Source organism: Hibiscus syriacus, unplaced genomic scaffold, assembly GCF_006381635.1.
Source record: "Hibiscus syriacus cultivar Baekdansim isolate YM2019G1 unplaced genomic scaffold, ASM638163v2 tig00116954_pilon, whole genome shotgun sequence".
In the NCBI taxonomy this organism is placed as follows: Eukaryota; Viridiplantae; Streptophyta; class Magnoliopsida; order Malvales; family Malvaceae; genus Hibiscus; species Hibiscus syriacus.
The window spans coordinates 1,200,140-1,224,986 of NW_024063483.1; the positions used below are offsets into that span (position 1 = coordinate 1,200,140).

General features: G+C 35.2%; 3 protein-coding genes across 3 annotated transcripts; 1 reads left to right on the top strand and 2 right to left on the bottom strand.

Annotated features, from left to right (window-relative positions):
* Positions 1–1,020: 1,020 nt before the first annotated feature.
* LOC120189388 (pentatricopeptide repeat-containing protein At2g27800, mitochondrial-like) lies at positions 1,021–2,581 on the top strand. Its single transcript, XM_039192679.1, has 2 exons — positions 1,021–1,084; positions 1,503–2,581. Exon 2 carries the CDS (start codon positions 1,665–1,667, stop codon positions 2,439–2,441), a length of 777 nt encoding a protein of 258 aa, XP_039048610.1. The 5' UTR covers positions 1,021–1,084; positions 1,503–1,664; the 3' UTR covers positions 2,442–2,581.
* A 2,253-nt stretch (positions 2,582–4,834) lies between these two features.
* On the bottom strand, positions 4,835–5,816 carry LOC120189389 (LOB domain-containing protein 1-like). Its single transcript, XM_039192680.1, has 2 exons — positions 5,514–5,816; positions 4,835–5,224 (listed from the first exon to the last, which is right to left on the bottom strand). The coding sequence occupies exons 1-2, from the start codon at positions 5,775–5,777 to the stop codon at positions 4,880–4,882; spliced, it is 609 nt and encodes a 202-aa protein (XP_039048611.1). The 5' UTR covers positions 5,778–5,816; the 3' UTR covers positions 4,835–4,879.
* Positions 5,817–10,804: 4,988 nt separating this feature from the next.
* LOC120189365 (dof zinc finger protein DOF2.1-like) lies at positions 10,805–12,525 on the bottom strand. Its single transcript, XM_039192665.1, has 3 exons — positions 12,249–12,525; positions 11,932–11,993; positions 10,805–11,605 (listed from the first exon to the last, which is right to left on the bottom strand). The coding sequence occupies exons 1-3, from the start codon at positions 12,523–12,525 to the stop codon at positions 10,805–10,807; spliced, it is 1,140 nt and encodes a 379-aa protein (XP_039048596.1).
* Between the last annotated feature and the right edge of the window lie 12,322 nt (positions 12,526–24,847).

Below are 24,847 nucleotides of genomic sequence, written 5' to 3' on the forward strand. Positions count from 1 at the left end.
ATTGATAACTTCGATTGTCTGGTTTTCGAAAACACAACAAAGAAACAAGGGACCACCCTGTAGCTTATACACAAAAGCAAAGAATATTCACAGCATAGCAAGAGAGAAGTTTAACTGCCACATGCCCATGTTATCACCAGCTACAGTAATGTTTCACATTTGTTGTGTTCATGGAATGATTTTGCATGGAATGATTTTGTATTTTCCAACATAAGACCAGTAACAGTAAGACAGTGCATCCATTTTATAAAGTCAGCGGTTCTCTCCCTGCAAGGACCTACAAGCTCTTGTACAATCCTAAGAATAACTTCTTCAAATTCATCAGCAGCAGAGTGAACCTTCCTCACCAACCTTGCCAATGCATTAGCCCAATCTCGGTCGCCACCCAGGTTTATGCCATCTCCGATCACAACTTTCTTGCCTTCATCATCCACTTCATGTTCAAGAGGTCTGTGCAGTAAGTCATGCACAGATGAGCTAGCTATCTTCTTGATTGTAGCATCAGAAAAATCAAGCATTTCACCTAGCAATAGTAGTTGTCGAGTTGCAATTAGCACAACCTTCATGCACCATTTATTTTGTAGAATTTCAAATTTGTTGGTTTGTTTGAACTAAATTGATAGATACAAATATCTTATTTTAATATAATGTTTGAATCAAATTAATTAGATATTGCAAACTATTTTTTTATTAAAAAAATATTTAAATATTTAATTTTATTTAAAAAGATTTATTATTTTATATTCTTAAATCATCGAATAGTTTTTAAAATGTTTAATGATATTAAACATTTAACTGAAATCAATTAGATTCCAATAATAAAATATTTTTCTTATATCCTGTCTTGAAAAAAAAAATTACGATTTAAAATATGATTTTCAGAATCTTCGCACAATTGCATACTGATGTAGCCCAAAATAAAATTCTGGATTAGGATTTTAACTACTTGAGGCCCATCTGGTCGAAGCTGAGAACTGAACAGAAAATAGCCTGAAATTTTCAGTCTTCCACCAATGAAGCTTTTGAGTTTCGCGGCTCACTGTTCAGTTTCGACTGTTTTGTCTCTGCTTCGACATGTTTTGAGGTTAGATTCTCAACATCCATCTCTCTTTGTCTCTATATTCCATGTCAATTTCCCGAGAAACAAACGGAAAATCATCTTTTTTGTGCTTCAATTCCAGATGCAATTTCATTTGATGAACAGTAATATGCTTGCTCTTCGTAGATATTGCTTGAGAACTGCTTTCCACACGAACCCTTTCCACCATCTTTGTTATTACCCTGGTTTTTGTAGTTATCTGCCTAAACAAAGCCCCTTTGGCTTTACCCAGATTGACCCATCATTCTCTGTAATTTCACACCAATTTCATAGCATGTTTTCGTGTTCTTTTTACTCGACTAAAGCCCGGTCTGGATCGTTTAGACGAAGAACCAATAAGAGATTAAAAGCTGCGAAGAAACCAGTCCTTGACCAAGCTAAATTTCATAATGCCATTTCACAGCTCCCACCTAGATTCACTGCTGAAGAGCTTTTCAATGCCATAACTCTAGAACAAGACCCTTTAGTATGTTGGGAGTTATTCAATTGGGCTGCCCAGCAGCCTCGGTTCCGGCACGAAGTTTCCACTTATCATATTACCATAAAGAAGCTCGGTGTTTCAAAAATGTATGAAGAAATGGATGTTGTGGTTAACCAAGTGCTTGCGATTCGTTCATTCGGTTCCGAGCCTCTTTATAATACCATCATTTACTTTTTTACGGAAGCTAGGAAGTTGAGTAGAGCTGTGAATATATTTAAGCATATGAGGAACAATTGGAAACTCGATTGCAGGCCGTCTATTAGAACATATAACATTCTTTTCACCGCGATGTTGAGTAGGGGAAGAGATTCTTATATAAACCATGTGTACATGGGGACTATTAGGTGTTTGTTCAGGCAAATGGTCGATGATGGGATCGAACCGGACATTTTCTCGTTGAATTCTATGATAAAAGGGTACGTACTTTCGCTTCATGTCAATGATGCTCTACGGGTGTTTCACCAAATGGGTGTCGTTTACAAGTGCCTGCCCAATGCTTATTCCTATGATTATTTGATTTACGGGTTATGTGCGCAAGGTAGAACAAATAATGCTAGGGAGTTGTGCGATGAAATGAAGAAAAACGGGTTTACTCCTAGCAGTAAATCGTATAACTCCCTTGTGAATGCTTTGGCCATTGCTGGAGAGGTTGAGGAAGCAGTGCGTTATCTAAGAGATATGATTGAAATGCGCAAGTCTGCTGATTTAATAACATACAGAACGATCTTGGATGAGATCTGCAGAAGAGGAAGGGTTGAGGAAGCCATGGGATTGTTAAAAGAATTGCAAAACAAAGATCTTGTCGACGGACAGACTTGTCGGAAACTTCTATATGCAATGGAGGATGACTTTGGGGATTGAAACAATAGAAGCCAGATCAGGTATAGCATACAGAAGTTTTAAACTTTTGCTCATAATATCTTATGCTCTAATATGCGCAAATGATTATTTTATAACCATTTATTCAAAGCCAAACCATTAGAATATGCATTGTCTTGATGTTGAACTAATATTAGGGTGACATGGATGATAAAAAAGACTCAAAAGCAGTGTCTTGTAGTTACGATATATGGTTTAGGATCGAGGAATACCATAGTTCAAGCTTTGATACTGCATTATCTTTGTCAACAACCAATGCTGCATTTGAAAACCTTTCGAAACGCATGCCCCTGTTGGATACTAGCATGTGTCTAATGTGAATATGTGTCTGACTTGAGCGTCTTTCATCGTTTGAATCAGACACAAGTGTTAAATACATGTACTTAAATTAACCATTAGCAACGCCCACACCTATAGACGCGGCTGCTTGAACCCCGAACCTCTAGAAAGAACAACACTTATTTTAACCATTAAAGTTATTTGATGGGTTCATACAACAAAACTTAAATGGGTCATAATATCTCACAAAACACTTTAACACAACTTAAACGCAAAAATTCTATATACACGTTTATAGTTATAGGAAGACCCAAAACCCTAAACTGATATTGTGTTATACCCAGGGAGTTCTGCCCCAAAAAGTTAGATGCGTGTCGACTCGAGAGATTTTACATTTTTTGTCTAATTAGTTGTATTGTAAAAAAAAATTCAATCATATCAAATAAAAAATTAAGCCGTTATCTCTAATTATAATAAAACATAAAAAAAATTAATAATATAAAGCAATCAAGATTTAGCTTGTACAAATTGGGAAAGGAAAAAGGAATCAAAATTCTAAAAGAATGATGGATGAAAATAGATAAAAGATAGGAAGAAATGGGTGCCAACCATGTGTCCAACGTGGCTGTCGTTGTTAAGCTTATCAAGGACCAAATGCAATGGCAATACGGGATCTTCATTACCTATCACTTCACATAGGCATGTACAAAAGGGGACGGATGTGAGTAATCGTTCCTCTTTAAATTTTTAAAATATCTTATATTTTAAATTTTTTTATATATATATTTTATTGATAATATATTTTTGTTTTTTAGAAAAAAAATTAAATTTACAAATTTGTCTCCCCTAATATAAAATCTTACATTCATCATGTTCACACAATAAAACTTGTGAATAAATTTGAGGAACAATGCACATGTACTAATCTTATCAAATTAGTTGATTAATAAATTAAATATCATTAATTATAAAAAACATATTGACATTAATCTTAATTGATTATGACTTTATAAATTAGTACTTTATTGAATCGACTTTTATATATATAATTAGTTTTATGTTTCTTGTGTGATAATCAAAGCTGAAGTCAGAAAATTTATTTTAGGTGACCGAGATAAAATTAAAAAGAAAATTAAGATGTTAAAGATAACTACAAAACTTAATCCAAGGGGGTTAAAACTGAAATTTTACCAATTAACAAAGGTGAGCCCAAGGCCCCAAAACAGCAGATAAGATAATTTCGTTCTTGTCACGCTATCACCTTATCATAGTATCTGTTTCCCATAAATTATGAAATAATTAAATATTAATTTTATTAATATTGATATTATTTAAAATTTTCATGATGTTTCATACGATTGAGTGAATCACTAAAAAAATACATATATTCTCAGAAATAAAATCTTGAAATTAATCAAATAAAAATCCTTAAAAACACTAGCAATTGTGTTAGGTCTTGAATTACTTATCCATACTTTTTGAAGTAGAATTGTAATTAGGGATGATAACGGGCGTTATGGGCTAGATTTTTTGCAACTATGATTCCAACCCGAATTTTTAGATTCTCTATTCGATCTTTAATCTAATCCTAAATTTAACATAATTTGATTTGATTTGATTTCGACTTGACCTAGTAGAAGCATAACTCGACTTCAATCTGATCTTGAAATGTTTAGAAAAAACCATTGATTTACTCTATCCCGACTCTAAAAAAATATTATCCGACCTCAAAGATTTTAATATAATCTTAGTTTGTCACAATTTTTTATATGGATCTAAAAAAATCAACTCTCCTCAAATTGAATTGAACTAAAACCAGTTAAGATTGAAAAACTCAAATTGAATTGAATTGATTGGTAAGTCATGACACTTGTTCGTATTTAATTGGTATACCATAGAGATAGCAGAGCACTGTAATAGTGAAAAACTAAATGAAAGAGACAGTCAAAAGCTAGCTTATTTGACAAGGAGCAATCAAACATCAATCTTTAAGTAAATCATAATATAGTCGGTGACCTAAAATTTGTTATGGTTTTGAAATTAGGCTTTTAACCCTAAATTTCAGTAGAGTTGTAGCGTCTATAACTTTTTTCATGGGATCATAATGAAACCATTGGTTACTTTATACATACGAGCATCAATCATGTCCAAAGAGGCTCCCATAAATTGTCTTCCATGAAGTTGGGGTTGTTATGGAAGCTTTGCAGGCCGCCGATGACAGTGTTCTCGTCGACTGATTGCTCGGGATTTAGCTGAGGAGATTGTGCCACCTCCATGCAAAGCAATGCCCCCACGAGGTTCGCTTGCTGAAACTGCAAGTTGACCACTTCGGCCTGAGCTTTGGCTAATTGTGCTTGAAGCTCGTTAACTTGCTTCTGCAACTGGCAAATCGCACCCGCACAGCCGTAAACTGGGTCTCGAATTCTCGCGCTCGCTTCATACACCATGCTGCTTACCGCATCGGCCCTTTGGAACTCTGGAAGTTCCTGAGAAAGAGATGACATGTATTTGAGATTTAAACTTGAAATTTATATGAATCAATTTAGTTAGACAAATAAAAGGAATTGATTGATATGGCAATGATATCTGGGGAACTTAATTAAGACGTTTCAAAGTTTGACGACTAATTTAAAATTTAAGTTATAATATAGGGATATCTTATTAAATTAACCCTTTACCATTTTCACACCTAACTAAAAAAAGCAGCCTTTTCTCTGAGAAATCTCCCAGGGAACAATTCAGACATGCTATTGTCTTGAGATCAAGTTAAACTACCTGCAAGAACTTGATTATGTTGCTAGCACCGAACACGCGGTGAGCAATGGTGAACTTAGCCGGTTCGGTCGGAGGAAAATAAGGTGCCAACACGCATTTATCAGTGCACCTTCGCCTCAAGATCTTGCACGCAGCACATGGACTAATAACGACCGGTGGAGATGTAAGATTCGAAGTCAGAGGAGGGGAGAGGGAAGGAGACAACGAGTTCAAAGAATTCGGAGTACCGACCGGTGTTGTTTCACTATGTTCCATCTTGAACATGGGGGTTTAGGCCAAAGGAGATTTGGTGTTGTATGAGAGAGAGCTATGACCTATGGGGTTTGTTTTTTGCAAGGAGAGGGTTATTATTTATAGAACAAATAAAATTGAGGCCAAAATAGAAAACAGTGTGATCGTGGGATGTTGTAGTATGAAACATGATATCATTGGTTCAAAATTGTTTCCAGATTCGTGTCTGGTCTGGCTGCTTTCTACAGTGAAGGTGTTTTTATCATATGCCTTTTCATTTCTTTCCTTCTTCCTTAAGTTGTTTTGTCGTGTAAAGAATGACTTCCTCTAGTTTGAAACCTTTCTTTTTTGTACACCTCACGACCCATGACCTAATTTTTCTATTTGAATTCCTGCTAGATGATTTGAATGATCGGTAAAGAAATGTTATAAAACAGTAACATTATTGTTGTTATATATCATAATCTAAACTATTTAATTTGGTAAAACATTTCCCGATCCTCACGTACTAGAAAAATGTCCTCTCAATATTGAAATACCCACATTGGATATGGATCAAATTATCACACGATGTTCTAAACTCAACTCTTGAAACATACTATAGCTCTAAGCGACGAAGAGCCGACATCAAGGTGCCAAACCTTCATTTTGATATGAGCTCTTGGGGAAGATCAACATGTTATCTTTAGAGTAACTTTTATCCATTGAACGACAGTTCTTTCACTTGATATTGTCGGATCACTAAGGTCGACTTTCGTTCTTGTTCGATAGGTGGATCTTGCAGTCAAGCTCTCCTTTATCTTTGCACTCGAGGGCCAATCTCTATCTTACTTGAGCAAACCTCTTTATGTCTCTCTTACCCTTTAAAACATTTATTTAAAATATATATATATATATATATATATATATAATCGAATGAATAATCAGATAAATAAATAAGTTTAATTTTTAATTTATATTTATTACCCATAACCATTAGAGCAAATGTTAAATATATAAGGACTCAATTAAAAAAATCATAAAATATAAACCGAAACTTTAAAGTAATTTAGATTTAAAATGATATGAATTTAAAATAGATTGGAGCCAAGAAAGATATAGGTTAGGCTTAGCTCTGGTGCTGCCATCTTCAAGACAATACCCTATCATTTTAACCACCTAATGACAATGACATTACATCTTCACCTTTATTATTATTATCACACAAATATAAAATTCAAACTTTTTAAAGATTTCACATAAATTTGATTATCACAGGCTCAAAAATAGAATTAAATTTTTTTATTTTAAATAAGAGCCTAATCATATATAATTTGATACATCAACCGTATATGATTCTATAATAATATATAATTGGATACATCAACCATATATAATATCTATTTTAAACTGATGATATACAATTTAATACATCAACCATATATATTTCGATAACTAAAATAAGTTCGCCTTTGTTGATTATATCATATGTAGACCTAAAGTCCACGCGGAAAAGACTCTTATGGAGACCGCAGTGGAGTGGAACTTTGCAAGTGAAATTGGCAAGGGAATAATTTCTAACTACTCTACCACAAACTTCTATGCATTGGAATATAAAGTTTAACATATTTCATGTTGAAGTTTATTTTAGAAGGAATTAGGAATGTCTGAATTGATTTTATATTTTTAAAAGAATCTGTCTTGAAATTGTATAAACAAAAACTAAAGTTAATATGAACCACTGACTCATGCTTCCAAATGTAGCAATTATCAAACGGCTAGGGTATGGAAATGCCCACCAACATTTGTATGTATGTGTGTAAATTAATGGTGCATGGACCTCGTGAATGACCAACAAAAACTAGTGGAACCTGAACTATGAAAATTTTCAGATTAAAATTGATTATCCATACTTGATATTTTCATGTCGGCTGAGATTATTAAAAAAATGTATGTATTTTTTAAAAAAGTTATAATCCAAATTTCACTTTACTCGATTTAAAAAATTCATAATACACCCTCTCAGTAAAATTAAATAAAAGAAAAGAAAAGAAAAGAAAAATAGCATACACTTACTTATGTATATATAGGCTTTAAGTATGTTTAGAGTGTGTTTTATACGTCGGTCATAATAAATTTTCTCTTCTTTATTTATTATTTTACGTAAAAAAAAGTTTTACGTGAATATGCATATATTGAATATGTAGAGTATTATACTTTTATATTTATATTGGAATATGTGATAGGACAGATATATATGGTATAGACTTGGGTGTATATAGAAGACCCACACGGTTTTAGGGCAACAATGGTCATAATTTGATTGCAGCTAGGTTTAGAGTTTTCCCACCCAAGACCGTTCGCAAACGCACTGGAAAACACAAACGACAGCTTAAAAATGCAACCTCAAAATTCTCCATTCTTTATGTTTTTTTCTTCAATGTTGCAATTTCAGCAGAAACATGGGCACCAAATAAATGGAATAATGAACAAATTTCCATGGACATGTCAATGGCGTCACCCTCATGACATGTCCCAAAGTCTTACAACACAACACGGATTAACAAATTTGTCTAATTTTTCATCGTTTAAAATAATGGAAATGCTTTCAGCTCGTGGTAGACAGTAGGTTGGTATGTGTTCAATTATCTAGAAGTGTAGGAATAGTCTTCCCCGCTAGTTTATCTTTGAATTACTGTTAGCTAAAAATACAATATTATGGGAATACCACCAAGTCTGGTTCAATTTATTCATATATTTTTTTCTTTTAAATGTTGTAAAAATCAGAGCAGTCGATTTAATTGGTTAAATTTGGAATTGATTGGTCTTATGGTTCGTCATATAAATTGGATAAAAAATTTAAAGAATTGGATTGGAAAGACCATTTCATAATGAATCTCTGCATTATTCGATCTAAATTAGCCTCTTGATGATTTGAATATAGATGATTATATAAAAAAAATTAAAGAACCGACTAGAATTAGGAATGGGCACAAGAGAATATGACTATTCTTTTTGTTATTTTAACCCGACCCAAAAATTAAAGGCTTCCTCTCAATTCTTACCCGCTCTAGCATTTTGTGACATTCCATCCTCTCTAAATTTTGGATAAAAATCATCTTTAATATATATAGATACGAGTATTATAATATTTATAGCTAAATACATAGAGAGGAGAGTTATAAAAATTATCTTGAATTATGAATTTTTTACCTTAAATCCGACTCTACGTCAAACCTAATTTTCTCCTTCAAAAATTTCATCCTGGTTGAACCAATTCTAAATTTCGAAAAAGAAAATCAATTGTATAAAATAGACCGAACCAGATTAGAATCTATCCAATTTAAATCTTTTAATAATCCTAATATAAATAAGGAAATAAGGAAAAGAGTAAGAGTTGAGAAGTCTTACCCCCTAGTGACGGGCATTATATTAAATTATTGGGCTTGGACTTATTGAAATTTAAATAGTTTAAGTACAAGGTCAAAGATAATGTACCATTCCATATGAGAAAAAATCGACCAACTTATGATCTTTATTGCATTGTAATTCTGAACAGGACTTCCCAATTAATATATATAATTCCATTTTATGATAATTGATAGATTGGTCATTTAAAAAAAATTATTAGAATTTGATCCTTGTATTTTTTAAAAAAAAAATTTGTAAAGATAATTTGAATCGTTTAACATTGCCAAACTTTCTCATTAGGTAATAAGATGAAATTATAGTAAATGAATTGAATTTCAATTTTTATTTAAAAGATTGTAGAAATGTTGATTACGAGTATATCAATGGCTTATATTAGTTTTTATATTTCATATTATTGAAATTCAATAGAACGTTTGATATAAATGTCTAAACATATTGAAGTAGTTAAATCACTTACTCATAAATATAAGTTTATTCAATTAATCCGATCCGATCCAATTCAATTTCAAATTATATTGGTAGCCACGAAGGTCAATAATTGTGTAAGTGTAACCCTCTAGAAAGTCTTGATTCCCATAGTTGAGTTAGGTTTAGCTTGACCGCTTTCTATTGAAAAAGAATGTGTGTATTATCTTTGGGGAAAAGTCTTGGTTTTAGCTAATTGTTTTAGGTTCAAACTTTTCACACGTATCGCATTACATTAATTTTCCAACTATTTCAGTATAGGGATGGCCAATATCTGAACTCCGCATTATAGAATCAGGTTTTCTTTTTAAGAAAAATTTGATCCCTTATAATACCTTTCTCCTTATACATATTTAGGGATAACTACAATAATATTTATATATGTATATATTAAGAAATTATTATTACAATATATTTTAATTTACATTTTTTATTATCAAATGCTTACTCGGTAATGTATGCTTGAACTTCGGTTCGAACTCGAATTAAAAAATTCTAAAATAATAACCAAACTAAACTGGACAATTTTTTAATGAAGCCCGAACAATTTGAGGGTATGTTGGCCTTGTTTACACCTTAATTGCTATTGTATTTCATTATTTTTGGGCCTGAAGTTTGGACTCGTTCATTCTCCATTTAAAACCGTAGACAAATTGTTCTCGAAAGCTATTTGATTATTCATTTTATTAATTGATTTTTTAATATATGTACTATTGGGATTTTGAAATTTCAATTCTGATTTAAAACGATGATAACTTTTAAAGAGATTCTTTTTTATAATCGCAAAAAGAAAACTGTGAAAAGCTGCATAGAGCAAAATTCGATATTGATTTAAACAATAATTATTTTAAATATTTTCAGTTGAATTCCTGAAGTATCAATATCATATTAGTTAAATGGACCCAATACTTTAAATGACAAATCGAAAGATCTTATTGATGTAAAACTAGTAGTTTATGAACTTAATTAGAATGTTTTAAACTTTGGGGGCCAATTTTAAACCTAGATGATATCTTGAGTAGATCTAGTAAGATTAAACCTTGAAAAATGATGCCAAAATCAGTGCAAATATAATCAGTTTATCAATCACTCGGAAGAAGGAATGAAAAATAAAAGGAAAGTATCAATATTGATCTATTAATTTGAATCGAGTACAACTGATATTAAAAATTATTTTTTCTACATTAATACATTAGAGAGCTATTAAGGAGTCCATGCCAAGATGAATTGAGTCCACCCCAGTTTTCTCTTCCCGAGCCAAGCTCAGCCATGTTATAACTCCCATGGTCACCACTGAGTTTCCATGGAAGACCCCATAATACGGACCGGTCCTCATTTTGTTCACCGTTATTACAAAACTCTTGTTTCATTTTCGCGACCATCGCGTCCGATGTCGTCGTTATTGCAGCATTGTCATCGTCGCTGCTGTTATACGGCAACACCGTCATCATGTCATTACCAACACCGGCCACGGTTCCACCGCCATTGTCAACCTCCCCCAAGCTCACGTAGTTATAAAAGCCCTGAAAATCGTTCTGGTTCCCGATGAAGGTGAGGCCATTAGGGTTTCCAAGCATGGAAAGTTCATTAGCATCAAATCCTAACTTTACATTGGCTTGATTTTGGAGCCTCGCAAAAGCTAAGCTGAAGTCATTTGTGTTATAGCTCAAAGATGGGAGGGTGGTGTTTGGTGTTAATGGTTGATCTTGGGTACTCTTGGATGACGATATTCGGTTTTTCCGACAGCCGCCACCGACCGGGACGTTCCGCAGTGTGCCACCTTTGGTCCAATATCTCCTACATGACTTGCAAAAGTACCTTGGCTGAGACAGGCTATAGTTGTTGTAATAACAGAACTTGGTGTTGGTGGAATCACATCTTGGACACTTGAGAGCTTGATCCGGTTGTGGCCTTGGTCTCTTCTCTTGTTGTTCATTTCCTATAGTGGTAACCACCATGTTTACCATTGAAGGGTTAGACATCTCCTGAAAATCCGATTACAAATATTAAAATTAGAGTCTCATCAATAATTTCGATTATCCCGGTGGCATACCCTAACCCTATTCTAGAAAATATGTAGAAGAGCCATTAAACTAAATACTTGAAAATAAAATTAAAGTACCACAATCAATATACTTGAAGATCTCATCTCTTTTGAATATTCAAGCGACAAAAAATAAATAAGAAAAAGGAAAAGACCAGTGAAAGGAAAAGTCATTAAACATTTAAAAAAGAGAAAAAAAATATTTCCTTCATCATATCACGCACACATATATATACACTGTGATCATATATGTGCAAATATATATACCTGATATTGTCTGCTTGAAGGATCCATCCATGCAACAAAAAAAAAATATGACAAGAAAGAAGCTGTAGCAGATGAAGAAGAAGAAGAAAACAGATGATTTTGTGTTCTATAATAACTCAAAATCGTGCAAAACAAAGTGAAGAGAAAACAAGGGCACCCCCCCCCCTTTTAATATAATAAAAGAGGATAAATAAATTATATATGTATATATATGATTGTGATTGGCTTGCACGTAGAGAAAGCGTTCATAACTCATATTTATCTGCAGAAGGAAAGAAGGAAAAATAACGTTAGCTTAGCTTAGCTTTAGTCACTACCAGACTCTAGTTGTTTCTTTGTGGGACCCTTTCTTCTGGATTGGATGCAACTATGCACAGCGTGAGGTCCAGCGAAGGATGAGGAGGTGGGACCCACACGACGACCGCCACCGCCACTATACGTTACTATCACCGGCCTTTGTGGGGCCGCTCTACCCGTAAATGCACTCAGCCCAGACACAGAGGATCGTTCCCATATCCGCTCCGGTCCACGTAGTACTCCAAAAAGAAGAAACAATGAAAACGGTAAAGCATAAACCTCGTGTTTCCATAACATCACAACAAACCCAAAAAAAAAAATATTTTGCAACATTTTATAAAATCATATGTTAATACAATAAAAACTAAAGCATGAAAAAAGATATTTACATGTGAGAATGAATTATCAAAAGAAGCATTTTATATCCTAAAGAAAATCCACAACAACAAAAAGTGAAGCTTGTAATCCACATGCAATCCACTCAAAATTATAATGATTCTGTCAATCAAACAAATTAAGATTAAATTAGTTTCTGCAAATGGCTAAAATCCTGCTTAGCCTAACCCTTAATATTAGTATTGTTTATTATTTACGGGTCAAGATTCTTGAACCGGCGAGGAAACCAATGTTACCATTCAGATACTATTTTATAATTAATTTAGATTATTTATACAAAAGTTAAAAGTACAAATATGAGAATGAAGAATTAAATATAGAGGATAGGTCAAGGAGTGTTCAGGTGAATGTCTTTTAGTCACATATTTGATCTTTAAATTATAATTTTCTTTTCATCTTCTATGTCTATCTTTTATCCTTATTTAGGATTTTGGGATTATCCTTTTTTAACAGTGTATTCTCTTAAGTTTGAACTCAATAGGCATTACACATATTTGATGCGATGTTCAAACTATTTAGACTTTTCAAATTTCTAAATTGAAGGATAATGTACTTGAACCACCGTTCTCTTAGATGATGTAATATGTAACATTAATAAAACCATATTAGCATGACGAAATGAGTAGGGATGGGCACTCAATCCGAACCCGACGAGTTCCGACCCGATTAGGTTAAATTTAAAAAAAAAAATTCGGGGTCGGGTCGAGTTTAGTTTTAGGGTGAAAAATACCCGACCCGACCCAACCCAAAAAATATAATTTCATCTTATATATTTAAGAATAATTACAATAATACCCCTCTATATATAACTTTTTTTTCAATTAAATAACTGTTTTATTGAATAAAAATAATTTTTTATTATTTCGGGACGAGTTTCTAAGTCATATATTCGGGTCGGGTCTCGGGTGGAGGCTCCCTTGTTCTCGGGCCGAGTGGACCAAAAATCCGACCCAACCCGACCCATGCCCATCCCTAGAAATGAGAGTGTTTTTAAGAAAGAAGTTGAGTCAACAGTTTAACTAAAATAGTTAATAGTATTACACTATTTGAACTTACAAATGATGTTAACAAAATTGTATAAAATTAAAGTATGGAGACTAAATCAAAAAGATAAATGATAGCAAAGCAACATAAACCTAAGAGAACCAAACAGAAAGGAAATAATGCAGTTTTACTGGAAAAATAACAAAATGCAACAGAATTCCAAAATTATAAAGAGAAAATAACCTCAGTGACCAAAAATGCCTTATAATATACGATTTAACCAATTTTTTTTGGATTTGCCAAAATGACCAACTAAATCGTAATGCGATCGATAATTCGCAACGCGATTTCCGGTATCGCAAATTAGTTTCTAGATTCGCAACGCGATTCTGACTATCGCATTGCGATTTTCCAAATTCGCGTTGCGATTTTCCTAATTCGCAATGCGAATACGTAAATCGCAATGCGAATACGTAAATCGCAATGCGAATACGTAAATCGCAATGCGAATACGTAAATCGCAATGCGAATACATAAATCGCAACGCGAATCTGACTATCGCAATGCGATTTACATAGCGCCATTCATATCGCAACGCATATTTTTTTTTCAAATTCCAAACACGAATATATTAATATATCGGAACACTGAACCGTCCACAGTATATCCCGTAATCGCAACTCATAACCTAAAACCCTAAATCACAACTCAGTCTCATCTCCATCTCTCACTCTCTAAGACGACATCCGTCCCCATCTCCGACGAAATCAGTCCCCATCTCCGACGATATCAGTCTCCATCTCCGGCGAAATCATTCACGGTCAGAAATGGAAAATCAACCAAATCAACCACCGAGGGTTAGTTTTTTTAATTATTTTTATTTTGAAATTTTTGTATTATTATTAGGTTTTTCATATTGAAATTGATGATAAGTTTACTGGTGTTTTCAATAATAGATTAACCATTTCACTTAGATTGCTTATTAAATTCATTCAATTGCTGCCAATACTGCTAAACTGTTTTGTCTTTAACCCTGTAAAGTTAGTATTTGTCTTTGTTTTGTCTTTTGGTTGAAGTAATGCAATCCATTCAAGTTTCTTTCAATTTTAGTATTTGAAACTGCGAATAACTATCGCAATGCGATTCTGTCGTTGCTATTTTCATTTCGCGTTGCGATTCTTGCGTTGCGATAGTCAAATTCGCGTTGCAATAGGCATTTTCGTGTTGCGATTTTCATTTCGCGTTGCGATCCTTGCGTTGCGATAGTCAAATTCGCGTTGCGAAAGTCATTTTCGTGTTGCGATTTTCATTTTCGTGTTGCGATTTTAAGTTTCAGAAACTATTCTTCTTCTGCAAATTGAAACTTGAATGAATTGCATTACTTCAACCAAAAAACAAAGATAAATACTAAATTCACAGTGTTGCAAATTTAAGTTTGAAGAATAAACTACTACTCTTTATGTTTATTGTTCTTGTTATATCTTCACAGTGTAGTTTTTGGTATATCTAACTTGGTATGTTTATTGTTTTTGCAAAACTTTTATTCGGCTCAATTGACCTTAAGAAATAAAGTAAGCATGGCCAAAATAATTGCGTCGAAGCTTTCATATGCACAAAGAAAAATATTTGAGGATACTTGCTTCGGGCCATGGCTGAAAGTACAACATCCGGGTGGAGATGCTGTGTTGACCCATCTGTTTCTTCAAACCATGACTAGCGATCTACCAGAGACTATACAACGTCGTGATGAAGAGATATGATTTGATTTTCCACCGGCGTATACGTGTTTTGGGCGGGAAGAGTTTTGCTTAATCACCGGTCTACGCTTTGGACACGATGATGTAGATCGGTACACTAGACATATTATCCGCCTATCATGGTTTTCCCGGGTTTTTCCTAAGCTGTCAACGGAGAAGCCGAATTTACACGTGGAAGACTTGACGAGATTATTGAATAAGAAATATGGTTTTACTCGGATGGATGACATCGATGTTGTCCGAGTATGCCTTCTAATACTTTTGCAAGCCGGCTTTTTAGGTAGAGAGGCCCGACAACCTATTCCTAATGATCTAATTAAATTGGTAGATGACCTAAATGCATGGAACCTGTTTCCGTGGGGTTCGTATATATGGAAAGCTACATGGAATAAGTTGTCGTCTGCCTTTGATGATCAAAAAAGTTTGCGTGGCGATGGTTCCAAATACACTTTGTTAGGCTTTATTTGGGCCTTTAAGGTAATAATTTTTATATAATGTTTCCAAAATTATAATTAATTCTTTAACAATTACTAATGTTTGTTATTATATTGTTTGTAGATTTGGATATTTGAGGCCTTTCCCGCCATGCAGACATATGCATTAAAAACTTCTAATGATATTCCTAGGGCTATTTCCTGGAAGAGAAAATGGTCCTGCAGCAATGGGAAGATTTACTACCGTATACTACAATAAATAATGTAAGTTAACACAAATACTACCATATGTTTATAAACAAGTTATTACTAGTACACGTTTAACTTTGTTTGAGCTTTTATATTGTTAGGAGGCCAACACTCCATTACAGAGGCTGACACCCACGGAAGCTGAGCTTGCCACTGATTAGTGGCAAGCTAGTAAGCGTTTTTTTTATGGCACGGATGATGAGCAACCACCACTTCGAGAGCCATCACCTCACCCAGAGCCATCACCTGATCGACCCGAATATACACCTCCACAACGAGAGTCATCACCTATTATGTCACATCATCGAGCCTCTTCTCCACCATCACCTCATGATAGGCGACCGGCAAAGATGTCACGACGTTTATCTCCCTATTCTCCACCTCCACCTCCACGGGATGAGTTAGGGGAGTTACGTAATGAGGTTAATGCCTTGCGTGAGGAGGTCGGTACTTTACGCGATGACAATGGTGCATGGGGTGTTGAGGTGTCTACTTTACGTGGTGAGGTAGCAGCTCTAAGTGAGATTGTAGCATCGTTGTAGAACGAGGTTCATACTCTACGCAATGAGGTAAGTTTAATATTTTTCATATTTAACTTGATGATAAATTTACTCGTAATTTCACTTAGATTGCTTAGTAAATTCATTCGGTTGCTGCCAATATTGTTTAACTGTTTATTCTTTAACCCTATGAAGTTAGTATTTGTTTTTGGTTTGTCTTTTGGTTGAAGTAATGCAATCCATTCAAGTTTCAATTTGCAGAAGAAGAATAGTTTACTATCGCAATGCAAAAATGACTATCGCAACGCGAAAATGACTATCGCAACGCGAAAATGACTATCGCAACGAGAGAATCACAATGCGAAATGAAAATCGCAACAACAAAATCACAACGCGAAAATGACTATCGCAATGCGAAAATGACTATCGCAATGCGAATTTGACTATCGCAACGAAAGAATCGCAATGCGAAATGAAAACCGCATTGCGATTCTCTCGTTTCGATAGTCAAATTCGCATTGCGATAGTCATTTTCGTGTTGCGATAGTCATTTTCGCGTTGCGATTTTAAGTTTCAGATTCTATTCTTCTTCTGCAAATTGAAACTTGAATGAATTGCATTACTTCAACCAAAAGACAAATACTAACTTTACAGTGTTGAAAATTTAAGTTTCAAGAATAAACTACTACTCTTTATGTTGTCATTGAACCTGCACTAAACCTATATGTTGTCATTTTAAATGTTTATATAAGTTCTTACTTCTGGAATGTTATCTGATACATTTTGTGAACAATGATATAATAATGACTTGGGTGAATACCGTGCAAGTTTGAAATATATTTGTCTTTGTTTTCACTGTTTAATATCATGTCTGTTTATTTACTGATTTATGTATTAATTTATTTTTAGCAGCCCGCTAAGGTGGATGCTCTACTTCGGGTTTTTCTTGCAAGACGGAGTTCACGCATCAGACGGCGTGCACGTGCCATTACGTCTCTGTTCACCCCAATAGTGTAAAGAATCCGTAAGAAAAAGCCCGACTCACCTGTCATCGTTCAAGAGGCCTCCCCTATCGTTTAAGAGGCCCCTATCATCCCTCAAGAGTCCCCTCCCACCGTTCAAGAGGCCACTGTCATCGTTGAAGAGGTCCCTCCCAACATTCTAAAGCCCGATTCACACGGCGTAATATATCGAATTATTGAGAAGCCCCCTCACGTGCCGGACATGATGGATGACTGTTGGCTTTCGTATAAGTTACCGGCCAGTACCATTCCGGCAGATGAAGTGGAGAGGAAACAACTACCGGAAACAATTCTGGATAATACCCTTTGGGCTAAGACCACAGTTGATTTTTATCTACATGAGCGGAGCCAAGGGTGTTACGCTGACATATACAAACTCAACGATGATATACATTTGTTGATTGAACGGTCTTGGTGGGGTGTATTATTAGGGGTTGAAGACAACGACTATTTCGATGGGGGGTAAGTCTTATATTTCTTCTTATATTTCAGTTTGATTAATTTTTTTTAAAATTTATGTAATTCACTAATATATGTCTTTTTTGTAAAACAGCATATTGATGCATGGGTGACACGTCTTCTAATTGTAAGGAAATTGAAGAAAAATATAAAAAAAAATGCGATATACAATTATGCCGACGTCTTTTCACGTAGTTCACTTGAAGAATCAACGACAGTGATCATATGTGTTGGCTAATGGACAAGCTAAACTTTATCCTGCATGGTGGGAGGTCGATAATGTAACATCCCTCATACCGGGTTAGTGATCAAATTGTGAGATTTTAATTTCAGTGACCAAATTAGATAAATTGAAAGTTCATGAACTGGATTAAAATATTTGGAGAAGGATAATTTAGCATATAAGGAAAAGTTAAGAGGGCAAACTAGTCTTTTATCAAGTAAATGAATTTAATATTATTTGGGGTTATCTTATAACCCACGTGGATGGCATTTGGGAGAAAAATTAGAGTTCTAGACATTTCTCTCATCTTCTTCTTCTTCTCCCCCGTGAAACCAAGCTAAAGGTGAGTTTTCTTGTGAATCAAATTCTTGATGAATTTAAGGTTGGTTATTGATCCTTAGATAATAACTAAGCTTAAGGAAAGCTTAGATTATCTTAAAACCATAAGATGAGGAGTATATGAATAATTAAAGAAATGAAGTAGAAAAGTGAAATCTTGAAGTAGAGTTCATAATAAGAATTGAAAGTGGGATTTGACTTGTCATAAAGCTAACTAAGAAGTATGAGGTGTTAGAATTCAAATTAGAACATGTTGGAATTTGGGTTAGATTCTTAAATTCTACATGGAGAATTAGATTTCTAAGTTTTAGAAGTATTTAATGGATAATAATTAGTTTAAGTAAGAGTATGCAAGTTAGGGATATTAAAAGAGGGGAAATATAAAGTGTCAAGTAGAGTAAGAAGAGATTTTCATGCTTAAATGACATTTCTAGGCAATGTGCATCGATGCACATTCATTATGCACTGATGCATCAATGATAAATCCCAGAAATTTGTTGAAGGTGCATCGATGCATATGAAGTGCATCGATGCATTAATTTAAATACAAACATCGAATGTCGTCAGTGCATCGATGCATAAGGAGTGCATCGATGCATTTCTAATAAAATGAACATCGAATGCCCTCAGTGCTTCGATGCATCAGGAGTGCATCGATGCATGCCTCCATTAAAAGATGAAAATGGCTTTTCTTTTAGCCTAAGAAATGATAGTTTAGAATATACTAATTAGTATACTGATAAGTATCAATGAATTACTATGTAGATATCGAGCCTAAACGAGTTCTGGAACAATCGACAAGTAGGATCGATCGAGGAAAAAGCAAGGAAATATAGGTGAGTGCATATGCATAGAATGAATATAGTATTATAATCAGTTCTAGACTTATGATAAGTCTAGATTCAATATTTTAATAAATGATTACATTCCATATTATGAAACATGATATAAGTTTATACCATATGCATTACATGACATGAATATGCAGGAAATGATATGCCTATGTGATAAAGGTATGAAAATACTATGTCTACGTGATACAAATTATGTGAAGTGTGAAAGCCCATGTTATGTAGATGAGAACTATAGGTATAGTTGGCATGCCAAGGGTAGAGGGTCTACGCGGTCCTTCGGGATATATATATTCTGTGGAACATGTGTGAAGTCTTGTAAGACACATACTTGATCCCTAGTATATGTATATGATTCTTAAGGAATGATATGTGGTCCTTATGGACATTATTATATGGCACTACGGTGCAATTCTACGCGGTCCTTCGGGATATATATATTCTGTGGAACATGTGTGAAGTCTTGTAAGACACATACTTGATCCCTTGTATATGTATATGATTCTTAAGGAATGATATGTGGTCCTTATGGACATTATTATATGGCACTACGGTGCAATTCTACGTGGCACTTCGGTGCAATTATACGAGCTGTGGTGACAGCATAGTGCACAACCTCACAATACTCACATACCTTACGTTCTCAATATGATATCATGGGCCAATAAACTTATTAATACAAATTCATGAATGTTAAAGTAATATGCTTACAGGTATGAATATTGGTGATGTAAACTACATTGATTAAGTACATGTTTTCATCTCATTTCATATCATTATGACATTTTTATTACATTTCCTTGTTATTATTATTACATTGCCTTACTAAGTCGATGACTTAGCGTGTGAGTGTTTCACACGTAGGATCCAAGAAAGTAGACGGGACACGTTAAATAGCTGGACAACATTACTCCTGCAACCACCAGATCAGAAGCAACTTAATCAGTAGGTCATTTTGTTATGTAAATGGCAGTTGGCATGTAATTAAAGGGTTAAGTTGTGTATTCTCTGAATATTTTGGTAAACTTATATTACAATATGTATATTATCATATTTTCTTAATATAAGTTCAAATATTTTGCTATTATTTGTTAAGAGTTGTGTTTTAAAAGTCAATGTAATATCTCTGACTCATATCCAGGTCGGGTACGGGTTGGGGTGTTACATTTAATAGTATCAGAGCTATGGTTTAGCTGATTCTAGGCATAAACCAGAGTCTATAGAGTCTTTAAGTGGAATACATGTCAACATATAGTGTGAAATTCTGATCTGGTATAGTATGAGTATGTTGTTTTGCTAATAGAATAATGTGTTTATTTTATTAGATGTCCGGACATAATAGCTCCCGAAGTGAAGCGGGAGAAGATAGGCCTGCTGAAAGCAGTAATTTACCTGCCCTGGCCAGGCAAGGTGAAGAACAGACATCTCCAGGAGTGCCTGTGCAAGATCAGGATACGTTCTTCAGAACGTTAGACGCTATTTTGACGCGTTTTCAACCTCCTGCTCCACCAACTCAAAGAATGAATGTAGCAAAAGAGTTGAGAGGTTTAGGAGCTCCCGAATTTAAGGGAGAAGCTGAGGAAGGTCCAGTGTCAGCGGATCTTTGGTTGAATAATTTGAAAATCATGCTAGATGGTCTCCACTGTTCCGAAGTGGAGAAATTAGATGGAGCTGTATCTTTATTGAGGGGTCAGGCGAGGATATGGTGGACGAACGTCACCATGAGGATGTCAACCGACCAGTTGACTTGGTCTTTGTTTTTAGAATAATTTAAAAACAAATATATTAGAGATCAGTTTATTCGACAAATGAAGCAGGAGTTTATGAATTTGAAGCAGATGAGCCGCTCTGTATATGAGTACGAATGTGAGTTTAATAAGCTGAGCAGGTTTGCAGCTGAGCTTGTGCCTACTGAAAAAGATGCTTGCGAATGGTTCGTGGAGGGCTTGCGCCCTAGACTTAAAGAAATGTTGATAGTATTAAACTTGTCCTCGTTCCAGGAGGTGATCAATCGTGTAAAAGCTCTTGAAAGGGCTCAGAATGAAAGATTTGGGGACTCAAGAGTTCAGACATCAAAGAGGACGACTACTTCTTCTAGTTCAGCACCACCAAAAAGAGGAAGAGACTCAGGATTTCGATCACAAACTAGATCCGAATCAGTTGCATCCTCAGCAAGAGGAGCAAGTCAGGTGAGACCTAGACAGACACAATCAGTGGGATCGGGTGCAGGGAGATTCACTCAGAGTCAAGTGAGACAGTGTCAGCATTGTGGGAAGAATCATTCTGGGTTATGTCGGATGGTTTCTGGAGCTTGTTTTCGTTGTGGAGATGCTAGACATTTTATTCGGGATTGCCCGATATTGGTTGGTGAGCCTGCACCATCTGAGAGAGTGGTTCTACCTCACAGAGAGGACGAGGAGAGGTAAGGAAGGAACCAGTCTGAATCCTCTATGCAACCGGAAGTTCGATCCACTGCTCGGGTATACAATTTAAAGACAAGTGATGACCGTGATGATCCTATCATTGTAGGTACTTTTCAACTGTATGATAAATTAGTATTGGTGATGATTGATCCGGGTTCTAACTATTCTTATATTACCAGTAAATTAGTAAAAGAATTGAGAATTCCTATAGAAGCTACGAGTAATATGATGATAGTAACTAATCCGTTAGGGCATAGTATCGGGGGGACAAGGTTTGTAAGGGGTGTCCATAAAGATTCAGGGAATTGAATTCTCTGCTAATATGATGGAATTACCCTTTGACGAGTTTGAAGTGATTCTGGGAATGGATGGTTGTTTCATTATTATTGGGAATGTCGACGTAGATTGAAAAAGGTAACCCGAAGAGTCCAGAAGGAATAGAAGTTAATGTGATCAGTGAAAGTGTAATCCTTTAGCAAATGTAATATCAGTGATGTCTGCCAAGAAATACTACTACAAGGATGTCAGGGTTTTTTTGCAAATGTGATAGATTCAAGAGCTCAAGAGAAAAGGTTAGAGGAGATTCCAATAGTTCGAGAGTTCCCTGATGTTTTTCCTGCTGAATTGTCAGGATTACCTCCAATAGAGAGTAGAGTTCCAAATTGAAATAATCCGGGAACAGCTCCGATTGCAATGGAACCTTATCGAATGGCTCCAAAAGAACTGCAAGAGTTAAAGAATCAATTACAAGAGTTGCTAGAGAAGGGATTTATCCGACCAAGTGTCGCCTTGGGGAGCTCCGGTGTTATTTGTTAAAAGAAGGATGGATCAATGCGTCTTTGCATTGATATCAGCTCATAAGGTGACAATCAAGAATAAGTATCACCTTCCACGTATTGACGATTTGTTTGATCAGTTAAAAGGAGCTTCGGTATTCGCGAAGATTGACTTACGTTCCGGTTATCACCAATTGAAGATTCAGGAGAAAGACATTCCGAAGACAGCTTTCAGAACGAGATATGGTCACTATGAATTCATTGTAATGCCATTTGGAGTAACGAATGCACCTGCTGCTTTAATGGATCTTATGAACAGGATTTTTCAGCCCTACTTGGACCAGTTATTGTTGTCTTTATTGATGACATGCTGGTGTACTCGAAATCCCATGAAGAGTTGGACTTGCCGGTTATTATCGAAGATTCGTTAAGAATTTTTCAATGATTGGCTGCCTCTAACAAGCTGAGAAAGAACCATACCGTTTGTTTAGACTCCTGAATGTCAAGAAAGTTTTGAAGTTTAAAGGAATTTTGACAGAAGTCCTGTATTAGTTCACCTGAAACTGGCAAGAATTTCGTAGTAGTTTAGTGACGCGTCCTATAATGGGTTAGGGTGTGTGTTAATGCAGAAGGGAAAGTGGTAGCGGTAGGCATCAAGACAGTTGAAACCACATGAAAAGAATTACCCCACCCATATTTAGAAATGCTGTAGTGTTTGCTCTCAAGATTTGGCGTCATTATCTTTATGGAGAGCGTTGTTACTTATATAGGATCATAGAGCCTGAAGTATCTGATGACAAAAAGAGATAAATTTGAGGCAACGTAGATGGGTAGAGTTCTTGAAAGATTATGATGTGATAATGACTATCATCCCGGAAAAGCTAACGTAGTAGCAGATTCTTAAGCAGGAAAACGTTTGCAGCCTTACGAGCTATGGATGCAAGATTATCTTTAACTGGAGACGGTGGTCTATGTGTAGAGTTAAAACTTAAACCAGCATGGTTGGATCGAAATAGAGAATTGTAAAGTAAAGATGAAATGTGTTTGAAAAGAATAGAGCAAATAAAGAATGAAGAAATTAAAGACCTTGAGGTTAAGTCAGATGGAAATTTGTATTACAAAGGAAGAATTGTGATACCCGACAAGGAAGATTTGAAGAAAGAAATATGACGAGGCTCTTGTAGTCCTTGACGATGCACCCGGGTGGAACCAAGATGTATAGGATATTAAGGATCGATTTTGGTGGTCAGTGATGAAAAGAAGCATCACTGAATTTGTGTCTAAGTGCTTGGTATGTCAACAAGTTAAAGCTGAGCACCAAGTTCCATCTGGATTATTACAACCCCTTTTTATTCCTCAATGGAAGTGGAATAATGTGACGATGGATTTTGTTTCGGGTTACCTTGGACTCCGAACAAAAGAGATTCAATTTGGGTCATCGTTGATCGTTTGACCAAATCAGCTCATTTCATTCCCGTCAGAACTAATTTCTCTATGGAAAAATATGCGGAGTTGTACATTAGAGAAATTATTAGATTGTATGGAGTTCCTGTTTCTATAGTTTCTGACCGAGACCCTCGATTCACTTCGAGATTCTGGAAATCTTTGCAGGGAGCGTTGGGAACTCGCCTTAACTTTAGTACGGCCTTTCACCCTCAGACGGATGGGCAATCAGAAAGAACTATTCAAATATTGAAAGATATGTTGCGAGCATGTGTTATTGAGTTAAAGGGTCGTGGGAGAAATATTTACACTGGCAGAGTTCGCTTACAACAATAGTTATCAATCCATTAAAATGGACCCTATGAGGCGTTATATGGGAGGAAATGTCGTACTCCATTAAACTGGTATGAGCTCAAAGATCGAAGTGTAATTGGTCCAGATTTGATTCAAGATGTGGAAGAGAAAGTGCGGGAAATTCAGCATAACCTCAAAGTGGCATCTGATCGGCAAAAGTCCTATTCTGATCTTAAAAGAAAAGGGATGAGTTCGAAGTTGGAGATAAGTTTTCTTAAAGTATCTCCCTGGAAGAAAGTATTACGTTTGGTCGGAAAGGAAAGTTAAGTCCTAGATTCATTGGGCCATATGAAGTTGTTAAAAGGATAGGACCCGTGGCATATCAGTTATCCTTGCCACCGGAAATGGAGAAGATTCATAGCGTCTTCCATGTCCATGTTACGAAGATATAGGTCCGATCCCTCTCACA